Consider the following 25,544-nt stretch of genomic DNA (forward strand, 5'->3'; position numbering starts at 1 on the left):
AACCAAATGTAAATGTGTGCAATTTTATATAAAGAATGTGGGATTTTTATTCCACCAAATACCCTCCCCACTCTTTCCTGCCAAAAGGAAAATATGGATATGCAGACAGAGTATTCCCCAAACTTTCAAATCAAACTGCTAAAATAAAACTACAAGGGCTGTTAATCCTTCTGCTTGCGGGTATAGACTTGTATCAACAACTGTGGTCAAGAGACATTTCAGCAGCTTTGTGGTAGATTTTGCAAAATTAGGTTCCTGCTGATGGTTTTATGACTTCTTTTTAAGTATCCAGCCTAGACTACTGAAGATGGTTTGGATGGGCCATTAGTTATTTAAAGGATGGTAAATTTTTAAGTTCATAATTTAGTTTTATATAAGTTTGTTTTAGATGGTACATGAGAAGGCAGCAAAATGTACCAAAACGTGTTCATACCTACCAAACTTATTTAAACATTTATATTTTCTTTACCTTGCTCTTCAGATAGAAAGGCTTACATATCAATAATTTAAAATTTAAAAAGACAACCCTTGCCTTCAAGCTCACAGTTTAAAAGTCATTACACAAAAGGAAGGAGGTAGGAGCAAGACCCCAAAAACCTCTAGTCCATGGAATGTGTCTTAATGTTAGGAATGTCTAACTGGAAAAGTTTGTTCTGTCACCCTGTGTTTCCTTTGCTACTACCAGGGTTACTAGAGACTGTTAAATAGAGATTAGGCACAAATCTAGCTAGTCACACCTTCAATAGTATCGGTCCCTCTTCAGCCTTCTTCTCCCTTTCCTTCCTCATTGCCAATGCAAATGAGAATTTTATTGGTTTCTTCAAGGTTCGTCCTCCTCCTCTAACCAGCATTACAAACTCCAGCTGTTTTCTACTCATTCTTCATCAATACTTCATCAAACCCTGACCAAGCCTTCACCTATGTCTTGAAGGTGCAAGATCCCTCAGTTAGCAGAACCATATGCTGCAAAGTTTTGCTAAGATGTACCAACTCAGATTACAAGTAAGGAATAGCATGTTTGAATACTCTCTCATATAAAAAGCCTTCTGCATACAGAACACTTGCAACTTAGGGACACAATTGCTTTTTAAAATTCAGTTGTAGTGGAGCAATGGAGACAAGTTTTTCCTACTGTCTGGGGATAGGCAATTTGTGGTAATATCACAAATTTTATGGTCTTTTTTTTTTTTAGTATACTTAAAATCATTCGCTTTTTAGGGACTACCCCACATTTTCATCAAAATTTGCTTTGCACAGATAACTACCATAGAGTGAGCAACATTTTCAAAAGTAGGGGGTCCGTGGCTTGGCTTTTGAAAAATAGGGGGTCCTCAGTAATTAACTAATTGGGAACCATTGCTCTCATGGATGAACACAGTGGCTTCCTTCTGTTTATATTCATGCTGCTTCTTTCATGGAGTCATGATGACCCAATAAGTTCCTAAGCATTGAGGCATAAGCTGCTTCTCCTGCACAGTGTCTCAGCCAGAGGCCCCTCCACCTTCACTAATTTGGCGCAGAGGGGTGTTGGAGTATCTGACTGTGTAGGCAGGAGCCTGGCAATGGGGATGGGGTTGTCTCCAACATCTGGGGCTAGTGATAACCAGTGATCTTGGATGAGGGCCTGGTGCCATTGTCAGGGGGGGGGGCAGGTTGGTATTGGCATTGTTGTGGGTTCACAACAAGGATATCTTGTTGGAGTGTGATTTTGAAAGGACAGCTCATTTATCACAGAAGATTGAAGGCCTTATGTGATGAAAACAATGTATAATTCTCATAAATCCTGCCAGATGTCGACAAGGACTAATGTGTCAAGCAACAAAGCATTGAGGGTTGTTATGAGGGAGGCCAGTATGGGCATTGGCTTAAAGTGGTTGCCGGTGTCATCTTGATTCTAAAAGCAGGAAAAGCGGAGGTTGTAGTTTACTGTATAGCAAAAATGCAAAATATTTCAGTGAATACCTGTCGCCTGGTTGGTCTCTTTGCATGCTAGTTCCCAATGCTTGGGAGCTGTTGCTAGTTTGGGGAGTTTGATCCCATGATGTAAAGTTGTTTACTATGTTTTGATGCACAGGAAACCCATCACTAAATAATTGGATTTGGTTAACAACATATCTGAGATGCTATTTTCTTTCCTTCCAGAGACCCCAGATCTCCTTTCCTTCACTGAAGCAGAAATGGGAAGAATATCGGCTCCAGTGTTTGGAGTATCTCCATGAAACACCCCCTCTTGTGGCAGGTAAGGCTGCTCAGCACAAATGGCCCTCACAAAGACAGCATCCTGACTTCATACTGCTACAGTTCTCATAGGCCATAATGTGTTTTCCATCATCTCCCCTTCCTATTAGTTTTGGCAACCTGGTCTACAGTGTCCTGAAGGGCCATTGTTCATCTTTGGTTCCAAGTTCGTGACGATGGAAGGAAATGAATTTTGCTAAGTTATAGAGTGAGAACCTCACCCAGGTAGAAAAGAAGGATTGTAGCTCAGTGGTAGAGCTTGCTTTTTGTACAAAAGGTTCCATGTTCCATCCCTGGTATCTTTGGCTGGTACTGGAACAGATGTCTTTCTGAAACCTTGGAGACTCACTGTTGGTCTCAAGTGAACAGTACTGAGTTACATGGATCAATAGTCTAATTAAAATTAGGGGATGTTGTGTGGGATGCCGGAGGGAGTCAGAAATAAAAACAATAGTGGGCATCATTTGTATGCCTCCCATCCCTTATTTGACAGACTAATTGTGGAGAGGCTCCACTTAGGCCTGTGCTTGTAACTTTTGCTGCTGCGTGCTCCAGTGCAGTGTGTGCCATAATTATTATGGGGGTGCTGGTCCATGTATTGGGGGGGATTCCCCTACCTCACCTTACAATGTTCAGTAAGCTGTCCCCTTCTCTTTTTGCTATCTGCATTCAGAAGGGAAATGATTGTGTTTTAAGACAACATTATATATATATATATATATATATATATATATATATATATATATAAACATCATGGCATTGTATTAATTAAAGGCATTTACTCCTTTCCCAATTTTGAGCCAATCAGTTATTCCATATCTAGTTCTAACTGTAGTTTCTTGTCCCACATAAAGATTTCTCAGGAGACAGATGAGGTGATCAGGCACTCCCATTTCTTTAAGAACTTGCCATAGTTTGCTGTGGTCGACACAGTCAGATGCTTTTGTGTAGTCAATGAAGCAGAAGTAGATGTTTTTCTGGAACTCTCTATCTTTCTCCATAATCCAGCACATGTTTGCAATTTGGTCTCTGGTTCCTCTGCCCCTTCGAAATCCAGCTTGCACTTCTGGGAGTTCTCGGTCCACATACTGCTTAAGCTTGCCTTGTAGAATTTTAAGCATAACCTTGCTAGTGTGTGAAATGAGCACAATTGTACGGTAGTTGGAGCAATCAATCACAACACCTTTATTGGCATATATAAAACAATAGAATCATACAAACCATCTATATATAGAATATTCTAGAACACACAATGAATAGGAGGAAATGGTGGAGGATAGGGAATCCTCAGCAGTCACTATTGGTTAGGCCAGATGTACTGGATTAGAAGAAGAAGAAGAAGAAGAAGAAGAAGAGTTTGGATTTGATATCCCGCTTTATCACTACCCGAAGGAGTCTCAAAGCGGCTAACAATCTCCTTTCCCCTCCTCCCCCACAACAGACACCCTGTGAGGTGGGTGGGGCTGAGAGACTTCAGAGAAGTGTGACTAGCCCAAGGTCACCCAGCAGCTGCATGTGGAGAACCCGGTTCCCCAGATTACGAGTCTGTCGCTCTTAACCACTACACCACACTGGCACTGATTTCAAAAGTCCTGGTCCCAACCCACTGGAATGGATAAGACTCGATCTCTCCCCCCCCCCAATATATATTAAAGCATTAGATTTTTCCATTGCTTCTTAGAATTGCCCTGTAACATTAGAGAATGACACTTGCTAGTAGCAATAATAGTAAGAAGGTATTAATCTCTCTTTGCTCTGCCAGGCAGCCAACACTACACTCCTAGGCTGATGGTTTAATAAATCTGAAACTGAGCCTTTAGCGTGTTGAATAAGCTATAATGCTGATTGGTGGGCTTTTGTGTGAGTATTTCAGCAATGTGTCAGTGTGGAATTAAGAACATGACAGCAGATCATTTGTATTGAGAAAAATACATAAGGTATGTTGAGTTACTGAACTAGTAAATGCAATGCCAGATATGTGTGTTGAAAACCAGACAAAGCAGGATATCTGGTACCAGGATAGTACCCTCAATGGCAGCCACTCCTCTTCCATAGGCTACAGTGATGATGATGATAATAATAATAATAATAATAATAATAATAATAATAATAATAATAATGTATTATTTATACCCCACCCATCTGGCTGGGTTTCCCCAGCCACTTTGGGCGGCTTCCAACAGAAATATTAAAATACAGTAATTTCTTAAAGATTAAAAGCTTCCCTAAACAGGGCTGCCTTCAGATGTCCTCTAAAAGTCTGGTAGTTGGTTTTCTTTTTGACATCTGATGGGAGGGCGTTCCATAGGGCGGGTGCCACTACCGAGAAGGCCCTCTGCCTGGTTCCCTGTAACTTGGCTTCTCGCAGCGAGGGAACCGCCAGAAGGCCCTCAGCACTGGACTTCAGTATCTGGGCAGAGCAATGGAGGTGGAGACGCTCCTTCAGGTATACTGGACTGAGACCATTTAGGGCTTTAAAGGCCAGCACCAACACTTTGAATTGTGCTCGGAAACGTACTGGGAGCCAATGCAGGTCTTTCAAGACGGGTGTTATGTGGTCTCAGCGGCTGCTCCCAGTCACCAGTCTAGCTGCCACATTCTGGATTAGTTGTAGTTTCCGGGTCACCTTCAAAGGTAGCCCCACGTAGAGCGCATTGCAGTAGTCCAAGCGAGAGATAACTAGAGCATGCACCACTCTGGCGAGACAGTCCGCGGGCAGGTAGGGTTTCAGCCTGCGTACCAGATGGAGCTGATAAACAGCTGCCCTGGATACAGAATTAACCTGCGCCTCCATGGACAGCTGTGAGTCCAAAATGACTCCCAGGCTGTGCACCTGGTCCTTCAGGGGCACAGTTACCCCATTCAGGACCAGGGAGTCCCCCATACCTGCCCACCTCCTGTCTCCCACAAACAGTACTTCTGTCTTGTCAGGATTCAACCTCAATCTGTTAGCCGCCATCCAACCTCCAACCGCCTCCAGACACTCACACAGGACCTTCACCGCCTTCACTGGTTCTGATTTGAAAGATAATCTTATCAATTCTAGACCAAGTTGCTGGTCAGCTGAGACAGCTGGAGATCCACTGAGGCTATCATACTTAGCCATTTAGCAAGTAGAATTGGAACTGATGGTGAAGCACAATCACCTTATTCCAGGGATTCAGTGAGGAAACCGACAAGGACCCAAGATACGAGCTGAGGACACATGACACAGCTGCCTTGCTGAAGCTAAGTAGATTTGGGTCTGGTCAGTCTCTGGATGGGAGACCACCTAGGAACCCCATGAGTTTCAAGAAAGAAGATAAAGGGGATAGAGGAATATTGAATTAATAAACAGAATGGCAAGAACTTCACTAACAAATGCTGTGAATTGTTTGTGCAGTCTGTACTGAGTCATGCTATTAACTTACAGTCGTAGCTGTCTAGCAGCTTGAAGTAAATTGTAAAGATAGAATGGTTATTTTCCCTACCTCCTTCCCCTCCAATGTTTGTGTCTATGTGTTGTGGGGTGTTATTAGGGAACGGGCTGTCATTATTACAACACTCAGTTTTGGATTGGGTTTCTCTTCAGTCTTAGTTGCTGAACAGGGCTGTAGAAGCATTGTGGCTGATGATTGGTGTAAGACACAAATAATGGGTTTAGATCTTTTTTTGGGGGGGAGGGTACCTATCTAATATTAAATCCTCCTGGACTCTTGCAATGCCACCTCATAAAAGCTGCTTCTTCATTTTCTTCCGATTTCTCTCCAAATATTCTCTATCTGTAGAAGGCAAGTTCTGCAACAGGACATTTGATGAATATGCATGTTGGCCTGATGGTCTGCCTGGCACCTATGTGAACACGAGCTGCCCTTGGTATCTTCCATCAGCTAGCCCAGGTAAGTACGTTTTCTTATCTTTGAAGAACATCCAGTATACACATTTTCTCTCCCACCAGCCTGCTAATTTCATTTATATGTTCGTTGCGTGAATATTCTGCCACTCCTTTAAGGAACTCGAGGTGGAAGACAGGATTCTCACTTCCCATCTTATCCTCAAAAACAGGTAGGTTAGACTAAGAGAGAGCCCAAGGTCACCCACTGAGACTGATGGTCAAGGGGAGACTTGAATATTGTGCTTCTTGGTTGTGGTTCGACACTCCTAGCTACTAACGTGCTAAATTTGCTAAAGGCAAGCTCAAGTTCATCTGGAACTCTGCATGTGACCAGCAGCTATGTGTGTAGTCTGACTTCTCTCTGAACAATGAGTGCAAGCATCACTGTGGTATAACCGTAAAAGCATGCACATGCAGTGTGAACCCAATTTGATCATGGAAATATAAGTGGCAAGCAATAGGGCCTTGCAAGCCAGAAACATGAACATGACCTAATTAGTCACACCCACACTCACACACCCCAACTCCTTTTTGTAGTTACCACTTAAGTGCTGGGTCATGTAGGGTGGGAAATACAGTGGGACTTGGTGTTACTTGAACAAAGAGGTAATTGACGTATGGACTGGTTCAGGACTGGTTTAATTCCAAAGATCCCTTCAGTATGAATGCAGGGACAGGGGACGGGATGCTATGCTGAATATGGGTGGGAAAGGTATTTCTTTCTTGGAGTCCTTTTTTCTGACACACCTCTCTCTCTCTCTCTCTTGCATGAGTATTCATATTGTATTATGTTTGGTTGCTAGCGACTGTTATCTTAGGGTCATCTGAAAATTGAATTTACAAGCTCTTTATCGGTTTCTCAATCATTAATAAACATATACATTATTTACAGCTACTTAAAATTTGCTTGTATTAATGTGCAAAATTGTTGACTTCCCAATTAATTGATATAAGAGCCCATCAAACATTCTATAACCCCTTTCAATAATTCTTTCCCCCCTTTATCTAATAACCTACATGCAAGATTAAATGCCTTCCCTTCAACAAACCTATTTATTTTCCAACTTAGGACTCGGTGGCAGTCATTTGGCTGCTAACAGCACTAAAAATCATCACTGCAGGAGAGAGCCAAGATTTACCATAATCCTGTACCTCAATAAATTACCAGAATGTGCTGCATCTTTCATGTACTTTTGCAAATAAGCAAAAGCTGAATTATCCTGGGGTAGAATACAATTTTCACTTAAAACACATTAACATTTGGATCTCTTCAGAGATTTTCATTACAGGATTGCAAACCTCTTTGGAAACAAATTAAGCTTTATAATCCTCTCATTCCTGTTGCTATAGTAGATCCCAATTTTTCTTTGTTGTCCCAGTAGACTTGATGATGGGCTGGGCAGTTCTTGGTCTCATCCATTATAAATGGATGTGTAGGGGTGTGTGTGTGTGTGTGTGTGTGTGTGTGTGTGTGTGTGTGGTTAATCTCATCATACTTTTACTTTAAAGTGGATTACTGCAATGCAGTCTATGTGGGGCTGCCCTTGGGTTTATAAACTCCAGCTGGTGCAGAATGCTGATCAGGGGCATCTTGCTGATAACACGTAAGACTATTGATGAAACAGCTGCACCGGCTGCCCATCCACTACCAAGTCAGGTTCAAGGTCCCTGTATTAATTTACAAAGCCCTGAACAACATAGGTAGAGGGTATCTCAGGAACTGCTTGAACCCTTATATTCCAGCCCACTCACTGAGATAATCTGCAGGGGCATTGTTGATCATTCCCCAAGTTGGCGAGGCTCATTTGATAACTCATTTGAGACTCATTTGATAAGAAACCAAGTCTTTTGTGTCATTGGCTCTGTATTAGGAAAGGGGTAGTACATCTGGTTGTCTTTGTCCATGGAGTTTTCTTGGTCCGTATAGTTAAAGCTATGGTTTTCCCAGTAGTGATGTATGGAAGTGAGAGCTGGACCATAAAGAAGGCTGATCGCCAAAGAATTGGAGCCCAACTAAGACTGTCAATTTGGCCAAAGAAGCTGTGGTCAAAATTAGTCAGGTGTCTCACAGTTCTTTAAGGGGCGAAAGTCATGAACTATTTCATGTTGTATTCATCAGCTTTCATTGTCCATGCAGATGAAGAGGTTTCTAGCTCTCTCAGATTAGAGTTTAGTTACATCTATCACTAGTGGTAATCATGCAACACTATCACTTGCTTTTCAAAAGAACAGAAATCTGTGTAGTTGTTACTGGCAGTTAATTTAGTGGGCCTAGACACCTGGCAGCAGGAGCGAAGCCTGTCTTGCATGGTGAGTGCTTGGCTTCATAGAGTTCTACGATGTGGGGATTTATCTTATTTGCACTGCCCATATTCATATTTGTTGTGAAGGAGAACATTCGCGCTGTTTCTCCTGAATCACAGATTTTGTTCACCCTCAATGTACTTCACACTCCGAGATAGAAACTACAGGGCACCCCTGCCCCCCTCCCGCGCCCCAAAATGAACTTTGCTGGCAGATGACACATCAAGCTTGGCAGAAGCTCTAGGAAGAGGACAGTGAGGTGAAAGTTTATTTTCCCATATTATAGCCAAGTGAGAGTATCATTTGCTTTTTCATCTCTTCAGGGACTTGGTTTTCGCAGGCTTTTGTTCTCCCTACAACCCCCTTTTGTCCTTAAATAGCTGCCTTGCTCTCCCTCTCTTTTTTAAAAAAAATGAAGATCTTTATGAAGCCTATAAACAGCTTTTAATTTCTTAGCGATAACGTCCAACCTTATCAATATCCAGGATATTTTCATTTCTGCTCTTCCTTGAGTGAATAGGAAGAATACTCAGGGGCGCACTTTTTCAGGCCTTTTTAGGTACTGCACTTCTGTGAGGATTCTTTTCTTTATTTAGTATAGGGGCGATTTTTCCTGAGCTAAATTTTAAAAAAACTTGCCCAGTGGTAAATCATGCAGTGGTAAATTTACCTTCCCTTTTTCAACCATGTTGAGGCAATTTCTGGCATTCAGTAGAATCACTGCAACTGCAAAGGAGCGTAAGAATATTGTGTCCTCAGGAAAATAGAGCTTTCTGTTTTAGAGAGGGTATCTATCTCTTGTTACTGTCACTGGAAATGTAATCTCATTTTTGTTACCATTTTATAATTTAAGCCCTGCTGCCAACAACACTGTGCAGACCAAGAAAGCTTGGAGTTGCTAAGGCAATCCATTTTACATTTTATGACTCCTTCAGGGTCCTAATATTTATTGTCTAATGGCCCTAAATCCTCTTAAATAGAAAATCTTCCAGGGACGCAAGTTCCAAACAAGAGTTATAGGTGCAGTAACCACATTTGTTTTTCTTATGCCCTCTGGAGTACACAGGGTTTTGCTGCAGACTGGTGCAGCATAGTTATGCCTCAGGAGCACCGATATGATGTGTCCATATGGCTTGGTCATAAGAGCCAGGGGCAAGAATGTGTTGCTTCAAACTATAGCCTTACTTCTGAACAAAATGCATGGCAGGTCAAGGCTTTACTAGATGTACAGGAGGTAAGTAGTGCAATTGTTTCAACTGCGTGTATATTGAAGCATTCCTGCAGTACAAAGATAATTTTGATTCTAACCCACTTAATTATTTTTCCCCCTGAACTGTGTCCACAGGACTTATTGTTGTGGGTTGAGGGAAGGAGACATGGTGATATACTGGTTGCACTCTTATCTAGTTCCAAAGAAAGCATTGGGGGATGGGGTTGCTTTTGAACATTTGAAGCTGCCAGGTGAGATCATACAGGGATTTGGAGTGCGGTGTCATCAATTAGTTCTACCTGAGAAAGCAGGTAGTTAGCTTGGGAGTGCCCTTTGATCCAGACCCAGGTGGCTTGTGTGACTTGGAGTCACTCTTCCCATCTTCAACTGCTTCACCAGCTATAACAGTTCCTGGTTGAGGATAGCCTGGCCACAGTGGTCCATGATCTGGGACCACCCCCCAACTGGGTTACTATAATGTATTGTGCATGGACCTGTGCTTGAAGACAACTCAGAAGCTTCAGTTAGTGCAGAACACAGCAGCCACATCTAGTGTGGCTGGATAAGATGTTTTTTACTTTGATCCCAAGGGGCCTGTGCTGCCTGCCTGTTTGCTTCCAGGCCCAATTGAAGATGCTGGTTTCAACCTTTTAGTGCCCTAAACAATTTAAGACCCAAACACCTGAAGGGATGTCTCCCATATACATACCTGCCCATGTCTTAAGATCTGCTGCTTGAAGTACAGTACCTTTTTTCATGTTATGTGTCAACAAGGGAGAGAGCTTTCTCTGTTATGGTGCCCCAACTGGAACAGCCTCCCCATAAATTTACAATGGATAACATCTCTGTTAGCTTTTTGGTGCCAAGTAAAAAAACAAAAGCAAAACATTTTTAAAATCCATCCTGTTGTGCATGACTGCTTTTTAAAGTTGATTTGATAGTTTTACAGCTGTATGACAGTTTTGGTCTTGTTTTGTACATTGGCCTGATACCTATTTGATGAACAGTGGTTTTAATAAATTAAATAAAACAGTCATTGGGTTCCCTGATCCCACTTACTGCCTAAGCCTTTATTATATGGCACAGGATAGATGAATACTGAACTACATCCCCTTTTCTTTTTATGTAAGTCCCAATATTAAGTTTGTTTATTTATATATATGTATATACCATCCTTTCGCAAAACACCAGGGCAGTGTACAACTACAGAAAAACGTTTAAAAGCAATACAAGCTAGACATTCCTGCATGTTGTGCCCCGAGTGTGGAGATGGAGTTGGGAGCTAAACTCCATGTAATTACATTTAAGGTGCTTGACATCACTACCACCATATGCTTGTAGACTCGGGTAGACAGAGACCGAGAAGGCTTATTTTGCTTCCAGTGGTCTGCCATGCATAGCTGGCATGCTGCGCTTAGTTTGGTGAACCAGATTATTCTGTGTTATGTTAAATAAAGTAAAGGTTTGGTTTGAAGCATGGAGCTTGGGCACCAGACACTCTTGAGCTGAATTATCAGCATAGATAAGTGTCTCAGCATGTTTCTCGTATTTTAAATGGAACTAATATAAGTCTGCCTGAGAAGGTAAATGTTGCAAACAAGATAAAGAACATAAAATATGTAAATACTTTATAAATTATTAATAATTTCATCTCTACAAAATAGTCTTAAGTTGCAAAGTGCTAAGCTTGTGAAATGGAGTCATTTGCCTCTCATCAAGCACACAGGCTGTTATAATTTTGCACAATGACTCATATTTGCATTGTTACCCTTTCACATTCCTGCATTTTATTGACGATGATCCTCCAGGGAGCCTTTCTGTTATAGGCCAAATGGTCCCCAAGAGGCACGGGTCCCTACTACTTATTTTGAAAGTGCTGCAGATAAAATTTTTATCCCCCAAACATGTTCCAAATGTTGACTTTTAGAATTTCTATTCATCACCTTAAATTTTATTTGAGCGAGAGCAAAATTCTTAACGCCGTCATGTTTACGAGGGAACCCACCTTTTATAGCTTTTCCTTGAAGATAATGACAGCAGATTCTGGCTTACTTCCAGAGTCATTTTACACTTCTGGGGCTAATTTACTTTGCTTCCTGACAATTGGAGTAACCTGAAGTGAGTTAGGGAAGAGCAAGAACAAGTGCTCCATCAGCATAATTGCTTTTGTAAGAAAACAACAACAACAACCTGGCTTTGCATATGTGAAAGCAGCTTGATTATCATCATCCCTGGAGTCAAATTAAGCAAGGGGAAAGTCCCTATTGAATGAATACAAATGCAGAGCCTTCTTTGAACTTGTGTTCTCCCACAATGTGCTGGGTGGGTGAGAGTAGCTAGATCATGTTGAATGATTGTGTAAAAGTGTCATTATTGTTTCACTGTACCTTTAAGAGTCAGGAAAGATCTAGTGACTGGAGTTCTGCAGCTGTGGAGCAGATCGACAGGTGTTGCTGTGAAGCTGATGATGCAGGGTATATCAGGGGTGTTGTGTGTTGCCTCTGTGCTGGGCGATTTCCCAGTGTGCTCTTGGTGGGTGGTTTGGTTGTGTGGGTGTTTTGTGTAAGCCTAATTTAATTTTTGTTATTTTTACTTTCTCCATTAAACCAAGCATTTGTTTAAGCCTTGGTATGACTCTGTGTGTAAGTCCCTCAGCCAGCTCCTGCTGATGCAACTCAATTGCTTCTAATCCTAACAGATCAGGGGTAGGCAACCTAAGACCCGTGGGCCAGGTGTGGCCCAGTTGCCTTCTCAATCCGGCCCATGGACGGTCCGGGAATCAGCGTGTTTTTACATGAGTAGAATGTGTCCTTTTATTTAAAATGCTGAACCCTGCACTAGGCTGTGAACTGCCCTGACACCGGTAGATGAAGGGTGGTATACAAATTTAATCATCATCATCATCATCATCATCATTTGGATTTAGAGACAGGAGGGAACCCACTTTCTGTGCATTTTTATTTTTTAAAATGGGAAATTTTTTAAAATGGGAAATAAGTAGAAACAGTAACTGGATAGTAATCTCCAGAGATAAAAAATATCACTTGAATGCTTTGGAACAGGTGGTTAAGAAGATGGAGTTGCCAGATATGTTGAAGCCTCCCTGAGAAATCCTGCTTTAGAAGGAGATCCTAGGGAAGATACTGTTAAGGGATTTCAGTTGGGCTGGGTGTCATCTTGGGATCCTCTTCAACCCTGTGATTCTAGAGGTGAAAGACTGGGATATGGAGAAGGGGAGGACTGCTAATATGGTCAGACTAGTTCCTTGGTCAAGTCTTCATTTTGGAATATAAGCTTGGATAGGCATCCCCAAACTCAGCCCTCCTGATGTTTTGGGACTACAACTCCCATCATCCCTAACTAACAGGACCAGTGGTCAGGGATGGTGGGAATTGTAGTCCTAAAACATCTGGAGGGCCGAGTTTGAGGATGGCTGAGCTAGGACAATATGTTCCCATTGGAACTAAAGAGCTGGAAGCATAAGTAAGGCCATATATTTCTTCCTTCCTCACCTGGTTGGATGTGATATCATTGAAGGATGCATGTCTCTGTGTGTATGGCAGTATAAAAGAACAGTAGACAACTGGTGTTGCTGACTTGTGGTCTGTGAAGATCCAAATGCTAAAGTGCTGGGGTTCCCCTAGAAATCTGATGGGAATCAATACAGTACCTTTTGGAGCTAATGCTGTTAATCCCCATCTTATAATTAAGCCTGTATGCATAGCACCTTATAGCACTAAAATGTAATATACTTGCAATGACGTAATTTAAAGGAAGCCAATCCAAGGTACAGACTGAAACCTCTGAAATGTCTTCCTGCTTGAATATGGGGCATGTATAATGGTACCTAAGTTCCACAGAAGTATAAAGGTAAAGGGACCCCTGACCATTAGGTCCAGTCGTGACCAACTTTGGGGTTGCAGCGCTCATCTCGCTTTATTGGCCGAGGGAGCTTCCGGGTCATGTGGCCAGCATGACTAAGCCGCTTCTGGCGAACCAGAGCAGCACACGGAAATGCTGTTTACCTTCCCGCTGTATCGGTACTTATTTATCTACTTGCACTTTGACGTGCTTTCGAACTGTTAGGTGGCAGGAGCTGGGACTGAGCAACGGGAGCTCACCCCGTCGCAGGGATTCGAACCGCCGACCTTCTGATCAGCTGATCACCTAAGCTCTGTGGTTTAACCCACAGTGCCACCTGCGTCCCTTCTGCTTCCCTATACAGAAGTATAGCCACACAAAATAAGGGTTTATTTCCATAATGAAAAAAATACTGTATCCATGAAATATTGCAGAGATACCATGCTGTATCCATGAAATATTGCAGAGATGCCATGGCATAGGTCTGGTGTGACAACAGGAGGAGTCAGATTCACTTGAATAAAAGTTTGATACTGAGTTCCATGTTGAATATTATCATTGTGTATTATACCTAACTCAGAAATGACTGTACAGCTTCAATACTTTCCCCATGCCTATAGAAGAAATTTCAGATGAACACTGCTGTGCTTAATATTTACCTATAGAAGCTGGCTTCTTTCACATTGGTACAGGTGTGTTCTAAAGTGCTTCATATTATTTTCAAGATCATTTTTAGAGGACTTTGTCATAAAATATTCTGCCATCGTTGTGCAAAGGGAACTAAGGGTGGAAATAAAAGGTAGTTGTAGACTATTTTTGTTGTTTTCCATGGGGAGACAGACTACAAGTATTTATGAATAGAAACTTGCTTTGCCCATGAAACAAAGGTTGCTGAAACCCAATGTCCTGCCTGTGTGATTGATAAATTTAGGTTGTGCTGGTTGAGTGGAATTGTTTAAAGAACAAAGTCTTGTGCTAGGGTATATTTTTGTCATCAAAGGGCAAACCACTCTGTCAAGGAGCAGCAAGTCAATCTACCACAGCAAATAATTTGGCTATTACTCATAAACAGCAGATTCACCACTGCCTTCTGGAAAAAAAACTGTTACCTTTTCCAGAACATTTCCCCTGTCGAGAATTAAGAAGAGTTATTAAATTTGGGACAACTTACGATGCTCAACACGTGTGCAGAGCACTGAGGGAAAACTCTACTCTCTGCCTCCTCTCTCTCAACTTGTCTTTCCCTGTCTGGGTAAAATGTGATAGGCTAGGACATGATGTAATTTGTTTCAAAGATAAATTATGTGGCAATTTATTCCAAAGGACAATTGGGTGACTAATCTTCCACCATTCCTGACACACAGCTGTAGTAAAATGCAGATCAGGTTGGTTGTTTTAAAGGGGGAAACGTTTAATTTGTTTTTTTATTTCCAGCATAAGTGAGCTAGCTAATGAAATATTTGTGAGCCTCCTGGCATGTGATAACATATTTCCTATATCTAAAAGTGTTTTGCCAGATGTAGTATTTGATTTGATTTACAAGCGCATCCAAGAACAAGATAAATGATGACATTAACTCCAGTTCTAACTATTGGCCTCCCCTCTCAGACTTTTATCAGCAAACAGGGACTGTTTGGATTCTGGGCACCAATCCATATCTTTAAACATTTAATACTAATAAGGTGTAATTGACATGGAATTCAGGCATACAGGCTCTATTAAGGCTATTGCTTCTAAGAAACTAACTTTTTGTGTGAAAGCATCTTACATAGAATGTGAAATAAATCAAAGCCCTGGCCTAATTGTGCAGCTTTACAGCATCATTTTTAGAATATTGGTCTCTTTTGTGTAAGCTTTAAATGCTTATTGATTTCTTCCAGTTCAAGGCAACTTCCATGGAAAAATAAGATCCCACATGAAGAAGCAAGGTGATGGCAGTTGGACATTAACATAAAGCTCTTTTGATCAAAGCAGAGTAATAGCTGGTGCAGCACATTGTCTCACCTATAAAAGCACTTTCATAAAGACAAGTACCATATACACTGTGTCACTTTGTGCAACTCTATGGCCTGTGTGCGACGTTTTTTTGTTTTCATTGCACCTTATGAAACACATCCTTGCCATTGCAACCTAATACAGCATTCAGATATGCCTTTTGAATCCCTGTGTTCTAAATAACTCCCGTCTTGTTAAATCCTGGTCACTCTTGACATGCCAAAACCAACTCAGCATGAGTTTGGCGGTCTGGCTGGAGGTTTCTGTCCCCTCCCCACAAAACACAGAAGACTCTGGTGACTGGTGAAAATCAGGACGTTCCTTTTAAAGCAAAAAACAATGGTTTTTAGGTGTTTTGCACAAGGTAAAATGTATTTAAATACAAGCTAAAGAAATGCGTATTTAAAATTAAAGACGTAGTCATAGCATAGAAAATAGTATCAAATGAATTATTATTGGCTGGAACCAGAGTTAGCAGTGTTCCACACAGCCTGGGGTGGTGATTCCACCCCCCAAAGGGTTGGGGGGCCACAGGAAGTTGCACAGGGGAATTGGGGAATATTACTTCTTCCTCTCATGAGGAGTCATTGCTGGATCTTAGTGCCTTCCATGAATGGAAGGAGACCTTCCATTTGTGGTTCAGTCAATCTAGATAAACATTTAGATTTACTGATTCAGATTTCTGAAGCTCCTATGGAATGCCTGGACTTGTATGAATGCAAAACTTGCATATTCCTGGCCAAAGGGAGATTTCAACTGGGATTAACCATTTTTATGAATAGCGGTATATAAATATTTTTATAAATAAAAATAAAATCTGGTAATGCCACTTTTAAAAAGTAAACTCTTAAGTTTTCTTAAGTAAATTATCTGAGATTATTTCTGTGTCTACTATGGCAGCAACAAACTATAGTATCTTTTGGTTACCTCTTGGCTTCTGAGAGTGCCTTGTTCATTGTCCATAGAGAACAGGAGGCACCAGATCATTTAGATTGTAAGATATTTACTGACATGAATGCCAACCAAATGCTAATTTCTATCGAGTGGGATGTAAATTATTCTAAGAGAAAAGCCACGTGGTTCAGCAAATAGGTTCACTCTCAAGTTACAGAGTTCAGATCCATGGAGTTGTCACTTGCCGATTTTCTGAGAAACTTACAATAAAGTGAACTTGCTTCACTTTTGTAGTAGAAAAGCAATCAGTGTCAAAATTCATTAAACTTGAAGCCTCTGTTAGTCAGAGGCTGGGTTCAGATGTAAAGCAAATCCATGCTTTGTGCAAACCATTGTTAAGAACGGTATCATTGTTTGATCATCTACATGTATAACAGACAACCAGTGCTTGCTTGTCTGCTTTTTTTTCCCATCTGTTCAGGACCCAGCTTAATAAGGCCACTTGAATCTCCAAGAAGGGAGTAGAGATGAGGCACATCAGACACAAGGCTTGTTCTTATCTCAGCTTGATAAGCCAAGATATATGTTTGTGCAAACTGAGCCATTAAAAGAAACCATTGTTTACCTAAACAAGCCATGTACATGATTTCTGTACATAATCAGATATGTAACACGAGAATCCTAAAATGTGTTAGAAGCAGCTTGAACTGCTTCTATGTCAGTACTATGGTTAAATATACATTACTGAAAGCTGTCAGGAAGAAAGACCAAGCTAGGGCTTTTTGCTGGTTGACACTAATAATGGGTTGGATTTTGCTTTTGTTTTATGTCATCTTCCATCATTATGTGCTTTCTGGTCTTGTATAGGGCATGTTTACCGCTTCTGCACACTGGAGGGCACGTGGCTGCTGGAGGAAAATTCCACCATTCCATGGAGGAACATATCTGAGTGTATGGCTACTGATGAAGTAAGTGCCTAAGATATTGCTGGAATAATCACTAGCCTGTATGCCACATCCTCTGTTCCCAGAGACTGTTACAGCAGTAGTAGTGGTAGTGATGTTTTTTACATTGCCATGTTATGATTACTCAGCAGAAGTGGGAAGAATACAAATACAGTCATACCTCGGTTTAAGTATGCCTCGGTTTGAGTATTTTCAGTTTAAGTACTCCACGGACCTGTCTGGAACAGATTAATCCACTTTCCATTACTTTCAATGGGAAAGTTCACTTCAGGTTAAGTACGCTTCAGGTTAAGTACGGACTTCCGGAACCAATTGTGTTTGTAAACTGAGGTACCACTGTAGAGAACAGGGCAGGAGAGAAATTCTGCAAGTTTGGAGTGAGGTTAATTAAAATGCAGGAAATCCCCAAGCTTGCTTCCCCATCTATTTTCCTCATTCTTTTGAATGCCTGTGACATAGCTGAAGATGATGATTGGAGAAGCTGAATTGCTGTAATACAAACCACATGCAGGGGCATTTTTTGTCTCCATTGGCTGTTTAAAAGATTATTTCACAGTTGTGTAGGAAGCTGCCAACAAGACAGATGCTTAACGACAGTGCTTGGTCGTTTGGCACCTGTCTCATTTCCATAAAATAGAGTGCTTTTGGGGGTAATGATTTAGAAACCCTGAATACTGTGTTGTGTCCTGAAATGTAAATACTGATTTTTATTTTCCATTTTTGACAACCCCACCAACTTATTCTCACACTGTTTAGAGCCACAGATAAAAATAGAACTCAGAACAACCTTTAGATTTGGGTAGGGTGAAGGTCATCATGTGACTTGTGTCCTTGAGCATGAAATCCGACTGGAAAGATTGAAGCTCAGAGGAATGGTCACAGACTAACAATTGGTCCAGGCAGAGCTCATTAAAATAAATGGTAGTTCTGCCAGTGACTTATGAATTTCACCTATAGTTCTGCTGCTCCTGTCTAAAGTTTGTGCCCTTTGCAGTTTCAAACTAACTCCATGCATTGGTTATTAATTTAAAGTTGGCTGACACATGTAGTTACTGCTCTCCCTTCTCTCTTCTTTCCTTTTCCAAATCAGTCTTCCCTTTAAAAACAGCAACACCCCTCCACATAATCCAAATCACTCACAAGACGTTTGGGTGGCATGTCTCATATACCGCCAGCTCACGTGGTCCTGGAGAACTTCCCCTTTCCTGTGTGTTTGTACAGGGGACAAAACACCACTCCAGTATCAAGATACAAAATATAAGGGCCAAATTAGGCTCAAGAATAGACTTCCATATTTGGGTTTGAGTTTCATTTTATTATTTTCATTTAATGAGTTTTTAAACTTTCAGGATAAGTTATGCTCCCAGGGCACATTGTCCTGAACAAAAAAGAACACATGGTTTTGGGACCCCTGATATATTGGACTTGATGTTTGTGATCTGTACTACTTACCTATGTTTTTGTATAGGATCGTTGGCTTTGCAGTTCTGTTTATCCACTCAACTATGCCTTGCGTTGACCATCTGCTCATCTTAGAGGCTTTTGAGGAAGCTGGGTTCGGCCAATAACTATAGCCTTCCATTGAGTTCTTATGTTATCTTCTTTTAGGACTCACCAGAAGGCCACATGCTATTCCTTTCTGCCATCTATACCACTGGATATGCTCTTTCCTTCTCGGCCCTTGTCATAGCAACTGGCATCCTCCTGGGGTTCAGGTAACCTTAATATGCCTACAAAGAGTCATGAACTCCAAATTGTAAATAGCATTTGACTAGTACTTGTGTGCACTAATGATGCCTTCCGCAAAATTTCAAAAACCTCAAACCCTTAAATGCAATAAAATGGGAAGTTAAAGGCAGCATAAAGGTGAGCTTCACAGAAATGGTGGAAGAGTTTAAAGAGTTTGTTGTAAACTATTACATTCATATAGTGGCGGAACTGCAGTGCGGGAATAGAGTGCCCAAGTTCACTGTGTTATAACCAATAGTGATAATGTTTTGCCTTCATCAATCAGAACCATACTGGGCTATCACTTGTTCTTGGTGTGCTGCACATTGGAAGCAGCTGATATTTGTGCTTAATAGAGAGACATAAACTCTGGAAGAGGTATTAGTTTGATGCTATAGTAACAGATGTAAACTCTGAAATTACTATTAACTTAGATATGGCTGAACTATCATGTAGGAACATTTTGCTTTGTATCATAGAGCATTTTTTTATTTCGATGGAGGGACAAAACTGCCTTGCTCTACTGCACATTTCCTTTCAGATGGGGTTTGTTATTAGGTGGCAGAAAGGCAAGGGAGAAGAAATGTTTGAGATTCTTGAATAAAGGATTGCTGTTGCATTGATACTGGGTTCTAGCTACTGAGTTGAACTTTTTTCTTTTTGACAGGTTGTGATTTCTGTTCTCCTAGAGCATGACTGAGATTCATAATGAATGTTCATTGTTACTTATTGTGAGCCTAGATGGGAAATCATGCTCCCACAACAGTCCATATAGTTCTTAAGTGGCATATCAGTATAGAGGCTTGTCTTGCTTTTCAAACAATAGGTAGTAAATATCAGAACTTCTCTTGATGGAAGCTGATGCTTCTGCCACAGCCCCCCCGCAGAAATTCCCAGAGCACAGAAAGCTAAGGCATGCCTCACTAAATGCATTTCTTTATCTAAAGAGATTTGAAGCTCACTATAAAAAACTCTGTTCTTTAAATCCCTCTCCTGTGGCCACTTTAGTAAAAATTCAAAATAGTTCCCCACTTCTACACATCTTTTTTTTTGAGCTTTTCGGGGTGAAGGCATTATAAGTTTTCCTTTGCTTTCAACATAAGAAGAAATCCCTACAGCTCTTCCTGAATTATATGCCAAGTGACTCATTTGCCCACTTCAGTTTTGAGCAGAGTCCCATTGTTGCCCTGTTTGACAATTGTTACAGCCTACACGTTTGAGTAACTTAAACATCATGATTATTTTTTCAGGCACCTGCACTGCACCAGGAACTACATTCACTTGAACCTTTTCACCTCATTTATCCTCCGTGCTATATCCATCTTCATTAAAGACTCCGTGATAACATGGATGTATAGGACAGCCCCTCGTGAACAGCAGTGGGAGAGTTTATTCTCTTATCAGGTAGGGGGATGAGGCCAAAACACCTTGAGTATCAGTGATCCTGTGACTCAATATGTTTGTATTTAACTTTCCATCTTCATTTGAAGGAAAAGGTGCCCTGGGATGTCTTGTTAGATTTGCACGCTTCTAGAAGTTTGCTCTCAGTGCTAGTCTTCCAACTGTCACAATTTCAGTTGTGAATGATTTTTCTGATACAGTGGAAGTCTCCCTTGGTGCTCTTGTTGTATAAAACTTTTCCTCTGTGCTCCATTTTATTTGTCATTTTCCTTCCCTGAGATGAGAAGGAAGCAACCAATTCTTTTCTGACACGTGTGTATTGAACTATGTCTCTTTAGCTACTATTCCAATATCCCAACAAACATCTAGAAATATTCCCTCAAAAAACCAAAGACTACGGTGGGAAATAATAATAATAATAGTAATAATAATAATAATAATAAATAATAATAATAATAATAATTTATTTATACCCCGCCCATCTGGCTGGGTTTCCCCAGCCACTCTGGGCGGCTACCAACAGAAAAATAAAACACAGTGATCTATTAAACATTAAAAGATACCAGAGTTTTCCCAAAGCTGAAGGTCGGGGATTCCTGAACAGTTCTGCCCTGTCCCATTATTATAGTTGGTAAACAAATCCACTTTGGTTTGATATTTGAAGTGTGTCACCCCAAAAAGTAGGAATTCATTCGTCTCTGTTCCCTGATTTTGTGAGGACTGACCACCCTTGCTTTTGCACTGATTGGTGGCTATGAGAAATGACTTGGATCCTGAGAGACACACAGAGTAGGAAGGTTGCCAAAGGGAACTTGCCTGCTTCCTGCACTCCCTAAAAAGCCTCTCTGAAGAGTTGGAGAGACTCTCTTGGATAGTGTGGGATGGGGCATGCAATGAGAAAAGAGGGAAACTGCCAAAAATTGAGCAGAGGTCCCTTATACAGGTGGGCTTCCACTTGAACAAGGTACCTCTGTCTAATTTTAGATGACTTCCTCACCATCCCATCCCACCATGTTTAACAGGGCCCTCCGGCCCTCTGAATAAGCTTTTCATAGACAGATACATAGGTATATGTACACACATACTTAGGGGATGCAGTGGAAAAGCTGTTCTCCTGTTGAATTTGTTCTCTTTTCTTCAAAATACAATTGACACTCTCAGAAGGTTTTATTATTATTATTATAAGATTTTCTTGATTTACAAAGATATACTAGTATGCAATGTCTCTCGTAACATTTTTACAAATCAGTTTCATTTGTTGAGACATTGTATGTCATTTCTAGCCAAGTACTGGCTGGGGGAACCTGGTATCCGTCATGTAACATGCACTCCTGCTTTTGCTTACTTGTCTTTCGTAATGCATCCTGTATTCACTAATTTCTCTGTTCTTCTGTTACAGGAGTCACTTAGCTGTCGCTTGGTCTTTGTGATGATGCAGTATTGTGTGATTGCCAACTACTATTGGCTGTTGGTGGAGGGAATGTACTTGTATACGCTGCTAGCACTATCCGTTTTTTCTGAGCAGAGAATCTTTCGGCTCTACCTTTTTGTTGGCTGGGGTAAGTGAGTCTCTCCTCTCTCCCCACCCGCCACCATTTTTAATGAAAAGGTGCATTTCTCTGCTTGAGTGCTCTAGGGTAAATGGAATTGGAGCAGCTGCAAGGGGGAGCCTGGTCTTTTGCAGTAAAAGAAGTACTAACCATTTGATCTACTTTCTTTTCTCTTTTTGCTCCTAAACTCAGATGCATCTTTAAGACAACAACATAGTCATCATTTTTATACTTGTGTTAGGATCTTCTGCTGGGCTTGCTACCCTACCTCCCATCAGTGGTGAGGATGGTCTTCTTTTAAGAAGAATGCAAAGGGGCAGGGATGAAACTGCTCTCAAGTGGGCCACAACGATAGCCTTTCTAGTAGAGTACATGGCATGCCTTTACTTTCAAAGAGAAAATAATGTGATTCTTTGTGGAAGAGAGTGCTCAGCTGAGCATTTCACAATACTCATTTCCTAGGGAGTGTATGAAGACCAGCAAACCAAATCTCTATTAACCACACAGTGATTTTGCCAACCAATTGTAGTTCATGTAGCTTTTGCCATGAAAAGGCTATCCGCCTGGTAGTTATATACATTGCAAAATTGGGACTGGCCAGGTAAGAAGTGTATCACATATATCAGGCACATTCTTAATATCTGCTTGTCAAACTGTTATGAGGTCTCTGTGATAAATTATCCATTAGCCTTTGGAATTCTTGAAATGTGATTATTATAATAGTGACGCCTAGTGCAGAGCTCAGTCGCAAATGCAAAACTTTGGTAATGATCTTGCTGCTTTATTTTAACGTTCCTAGCATTTGTGGTTGTGCCAGCAATGTTTGCTAAGAGGTCTGGAAACAGAAGGCAGTGCTTAAAGAACAGGACTTTCTGTGCTTCTTTCATATCTTGTCCCCTCCACCCACCCACCCCCCGGTACTATCCTGAACTTGATCAATAATTTCATAAAGCATCTGATTGCTTGCTACTAGATTGAATTAGGAAAAATAAGGACAGTGTCTGCTAATTTTCCTTATTTGTATCATTCTAGCTTATACTGTGTTGATTCTAGTTTATACTGTCACGCCGATGGATACTTAAATGCATGGATACTTAAATGTTTTCAATGTATTTTGGCTGAATCATATGTATGAAATAATCAATACACATTGAAGATTATGTTGAGCTATAAACCACATAGGGTTGTCATGTGTCCTCTTTTTCCAGGACACATACACTTTTTCAGGGGTAAAATTTGAAACAAATTGCATTTATTTGCTTTGAATGGCCGTCATAGTGTCCTCTTTTTTGCTCTTCAAAATATGGCAACCCTATTACAGTGGAGGAAATATTTATATTTACTATTGTCCTTTTTTAGAATGCTTTGAGAGGCTGGAGACTTAGAAGGTTTGGTTGCATTTTAGACTTTGCAGTTATAAGTGCTTTTATTACAGAGCACCCTTTTCTTTGTGTTCTCATTTGGTTTGGTTTTGAAAGTATAAATAGCGGGATGTTGTTAAAGTTCTTTGGTTTATCCAACTGTGTGTTTCATGAAGTTTAGATAATTTGCAGCACAAATTATTTTGTATACAAAACAAAAAACACAAATCAGTTTACCAGCATGCAAGACAACATACATAAGTAGAGCCTCCTGAAACTTGATATTCCAGAATATAATGAGTAATGCCCACTTTTCAATAAATGTATTTCATAGAATTGTAGAGTTGGAAGGGACCCTGAGGGTCATCTAGTCCAATCCTTTGCAAGGCAGGAATCTCAGCTAGAACATACATGCAGATGGCCATCCAACCTCTGCTTAAAAACCTCAAAGGAAGGAGAGTCTAACACCTCTTGTGGGAGTCTGGTCCACCATCAAACAGCTCTTACTGTCAGAAAGTTCTTCCTGATGTTTAGTTGGAATCTCCTTTATTGTAACCAGAATCCATTGGTTCGGGTCCTAGCATCCAGAACAGGAGAAAACCAGCTTGCTCCATCTTCCATGTGGCAGCCCTTTATATATTTGAGGATGATTGCCACATCTCCTCTGTCTCCTCTGTACCAGGCTAAACATAGCCAGTTACCTCAACTGTTCCTCACAAAGCTTGGTTTCCAGACCCTTGATCATCTGGGTTGTCCTCACACGTTCCAGTTTGTCAATATCCTTCTTAAACTGTGGCACCCAGAACTGGACACAGGACTCAGGTAGTGGTCTGACTAAGGCAGAATAGAGTGGTAATATTACTTTCCTTGATCATGAAACTATACCTGTGTTAGTTTGGTGTCATCTGCAAATTTTTTGAACCTTCTGTATCTTCATTCAAGTCATTTATAAAGATATTGAACAACAGGCCCAGGTCAGAACCCTGTGGCACCCCACTTGTCACTTTTTTCCAGGGTGACGAGGAACCATTAGTGAGCACTCTTTGGGTCTGTTGAACTAACCAGCCACAAATCCACCTAACAGTTACCTTGTTCAGTCTCCATCCAGCATACATCCTTTTATAGTCAGGTCGTTTCATCATAATTGCAACAGTTCATCTATGAATAACCAATATGAGATTAAAGGAGCTGTTTTGGTTCTTGCCCTACCACCCAATTACATTCTCTGCATAACCTGGCAGCAGTGAGTAGATTAGCCACTATCTCTGAATCAGTCTTATCAACCAGATTTTTAAAAGTAATAAAACAATGCTACCTTTTGGTCATGTGGTATCATGTAGATTGTCATTTCAGTAATTGAGAATAGTTAGCAAAGTTGTCTAAACATTTTGTATTATTGAGATGTCTAGAATATATGGGGGATGGGGAACCAGCATGCATTGAGTTGCAGCAGCAACAACAGCAGCTTAATACAGCTTAACCTACATGGTGTCAAATACCACTGAAATTGTATTTCACAGATATGTTGCATTTTTAATGTCTAAATTGCTTTGGCAAGTTTTTGCCCTTCTGCTGGTTCACCTTGTGGCCTGAACATTCTGGAAAATGAGTTTATTGGCAAAATTCGAAATTCATACAAATGATCAGTTGTGAATTATTCACCTAGCTCTACCAAATGCACAGTGATATATTGATGATGAAAATATTGTGCTCTGTTGAAGCCAATAAATAAATATAAATAATAAAGAGCTCAGAAATGTCTAAAGCAATTTTGTCGGGGGTGTTCTAATAGCACTTTACAACCTACAAATTGTACAATTATTTAAAATCCTACAAAGCAGAAAGCTGACAAAATGTTGTACCCTTTATAAAAAAAATGTCTGACTTTAGACATTTATCTAAATAAATGGAAATGGGGGGAATTAATAGTCTGTCCAAACCTAGACAGACCTAAAAATCCATTATGAGGAATACAGTAAAGCTCTGTCTGTCTTACTGCCTGAAATATTTCTGATTACAGGCTCAACTTAGCAGTACTTGAAGACAATGGTTGCAATGTTGGAAGGATTCCAATATGCTCTCTGAGCAAATGCAGTCTAGTTCTCCTCTGTGAGCCGAGAACAGCATATTAAAATGGAGGTCTGTGTATAGGTTTAAAAGAGA

At 40.7% G+C, this 25,544-nt stretch overlaps 1 protein-coding gene across 1 annotated transcript in view; it reads left to right on the plus strand.

The window, feature by feature from the left end:
- The first annotated feature begins 981 nt into the window (after window positions 1–981).
- GLP1R (glucagon like peptide 1 receptor) overlaps window positions 982–25,544 on the plus strand; it is a 57,680-nt gene continuing 33,117 nt past the window's right edge. Inside the window, exons 1-7 of the mRNA XM_035110510.2 lie at window positions 982–1,002; window positions 2,143–2,239; window positions 6,006–6,116; window positions 17,244–17,344; window positions 18,950–19,056; window positions 20,320–20,473; window positions 21,870–22,029. Of these exons, the coding sequence (XP_034966401.1) occupies window positions 982–1,002; window positions 2,143–2,239; window positions 6,006–6,116; window positions 17,244–17,344; window positions 18,950–19,056; window positions 20,320–20,473; window positions 21,870–22,029 (751 nt within the window). The remainder of the gene's footprint in view (window positions 1,003–2,142; window positions 2,240–6,005; window positions 6,117–17,243; window positions 17,345–18,949; window positions 19,057–20,319; window positions 20,474–21,869; window positions 22,030–25,544) is intronic.

This window comes from Zootoca vivipara, chromosome 3 (assembly GCF_963506605.1).
Source record: "Zootoca vivipara chromosome 3, rZooViv1.1, whole genome shotgun sequence".
NCBI classification, from domain to species: Eukaryota; Metazoa; Chordata; class Lepidosauria; order Squamata; family Lacertidae; genus Zootoca; species Zootoca vivipara.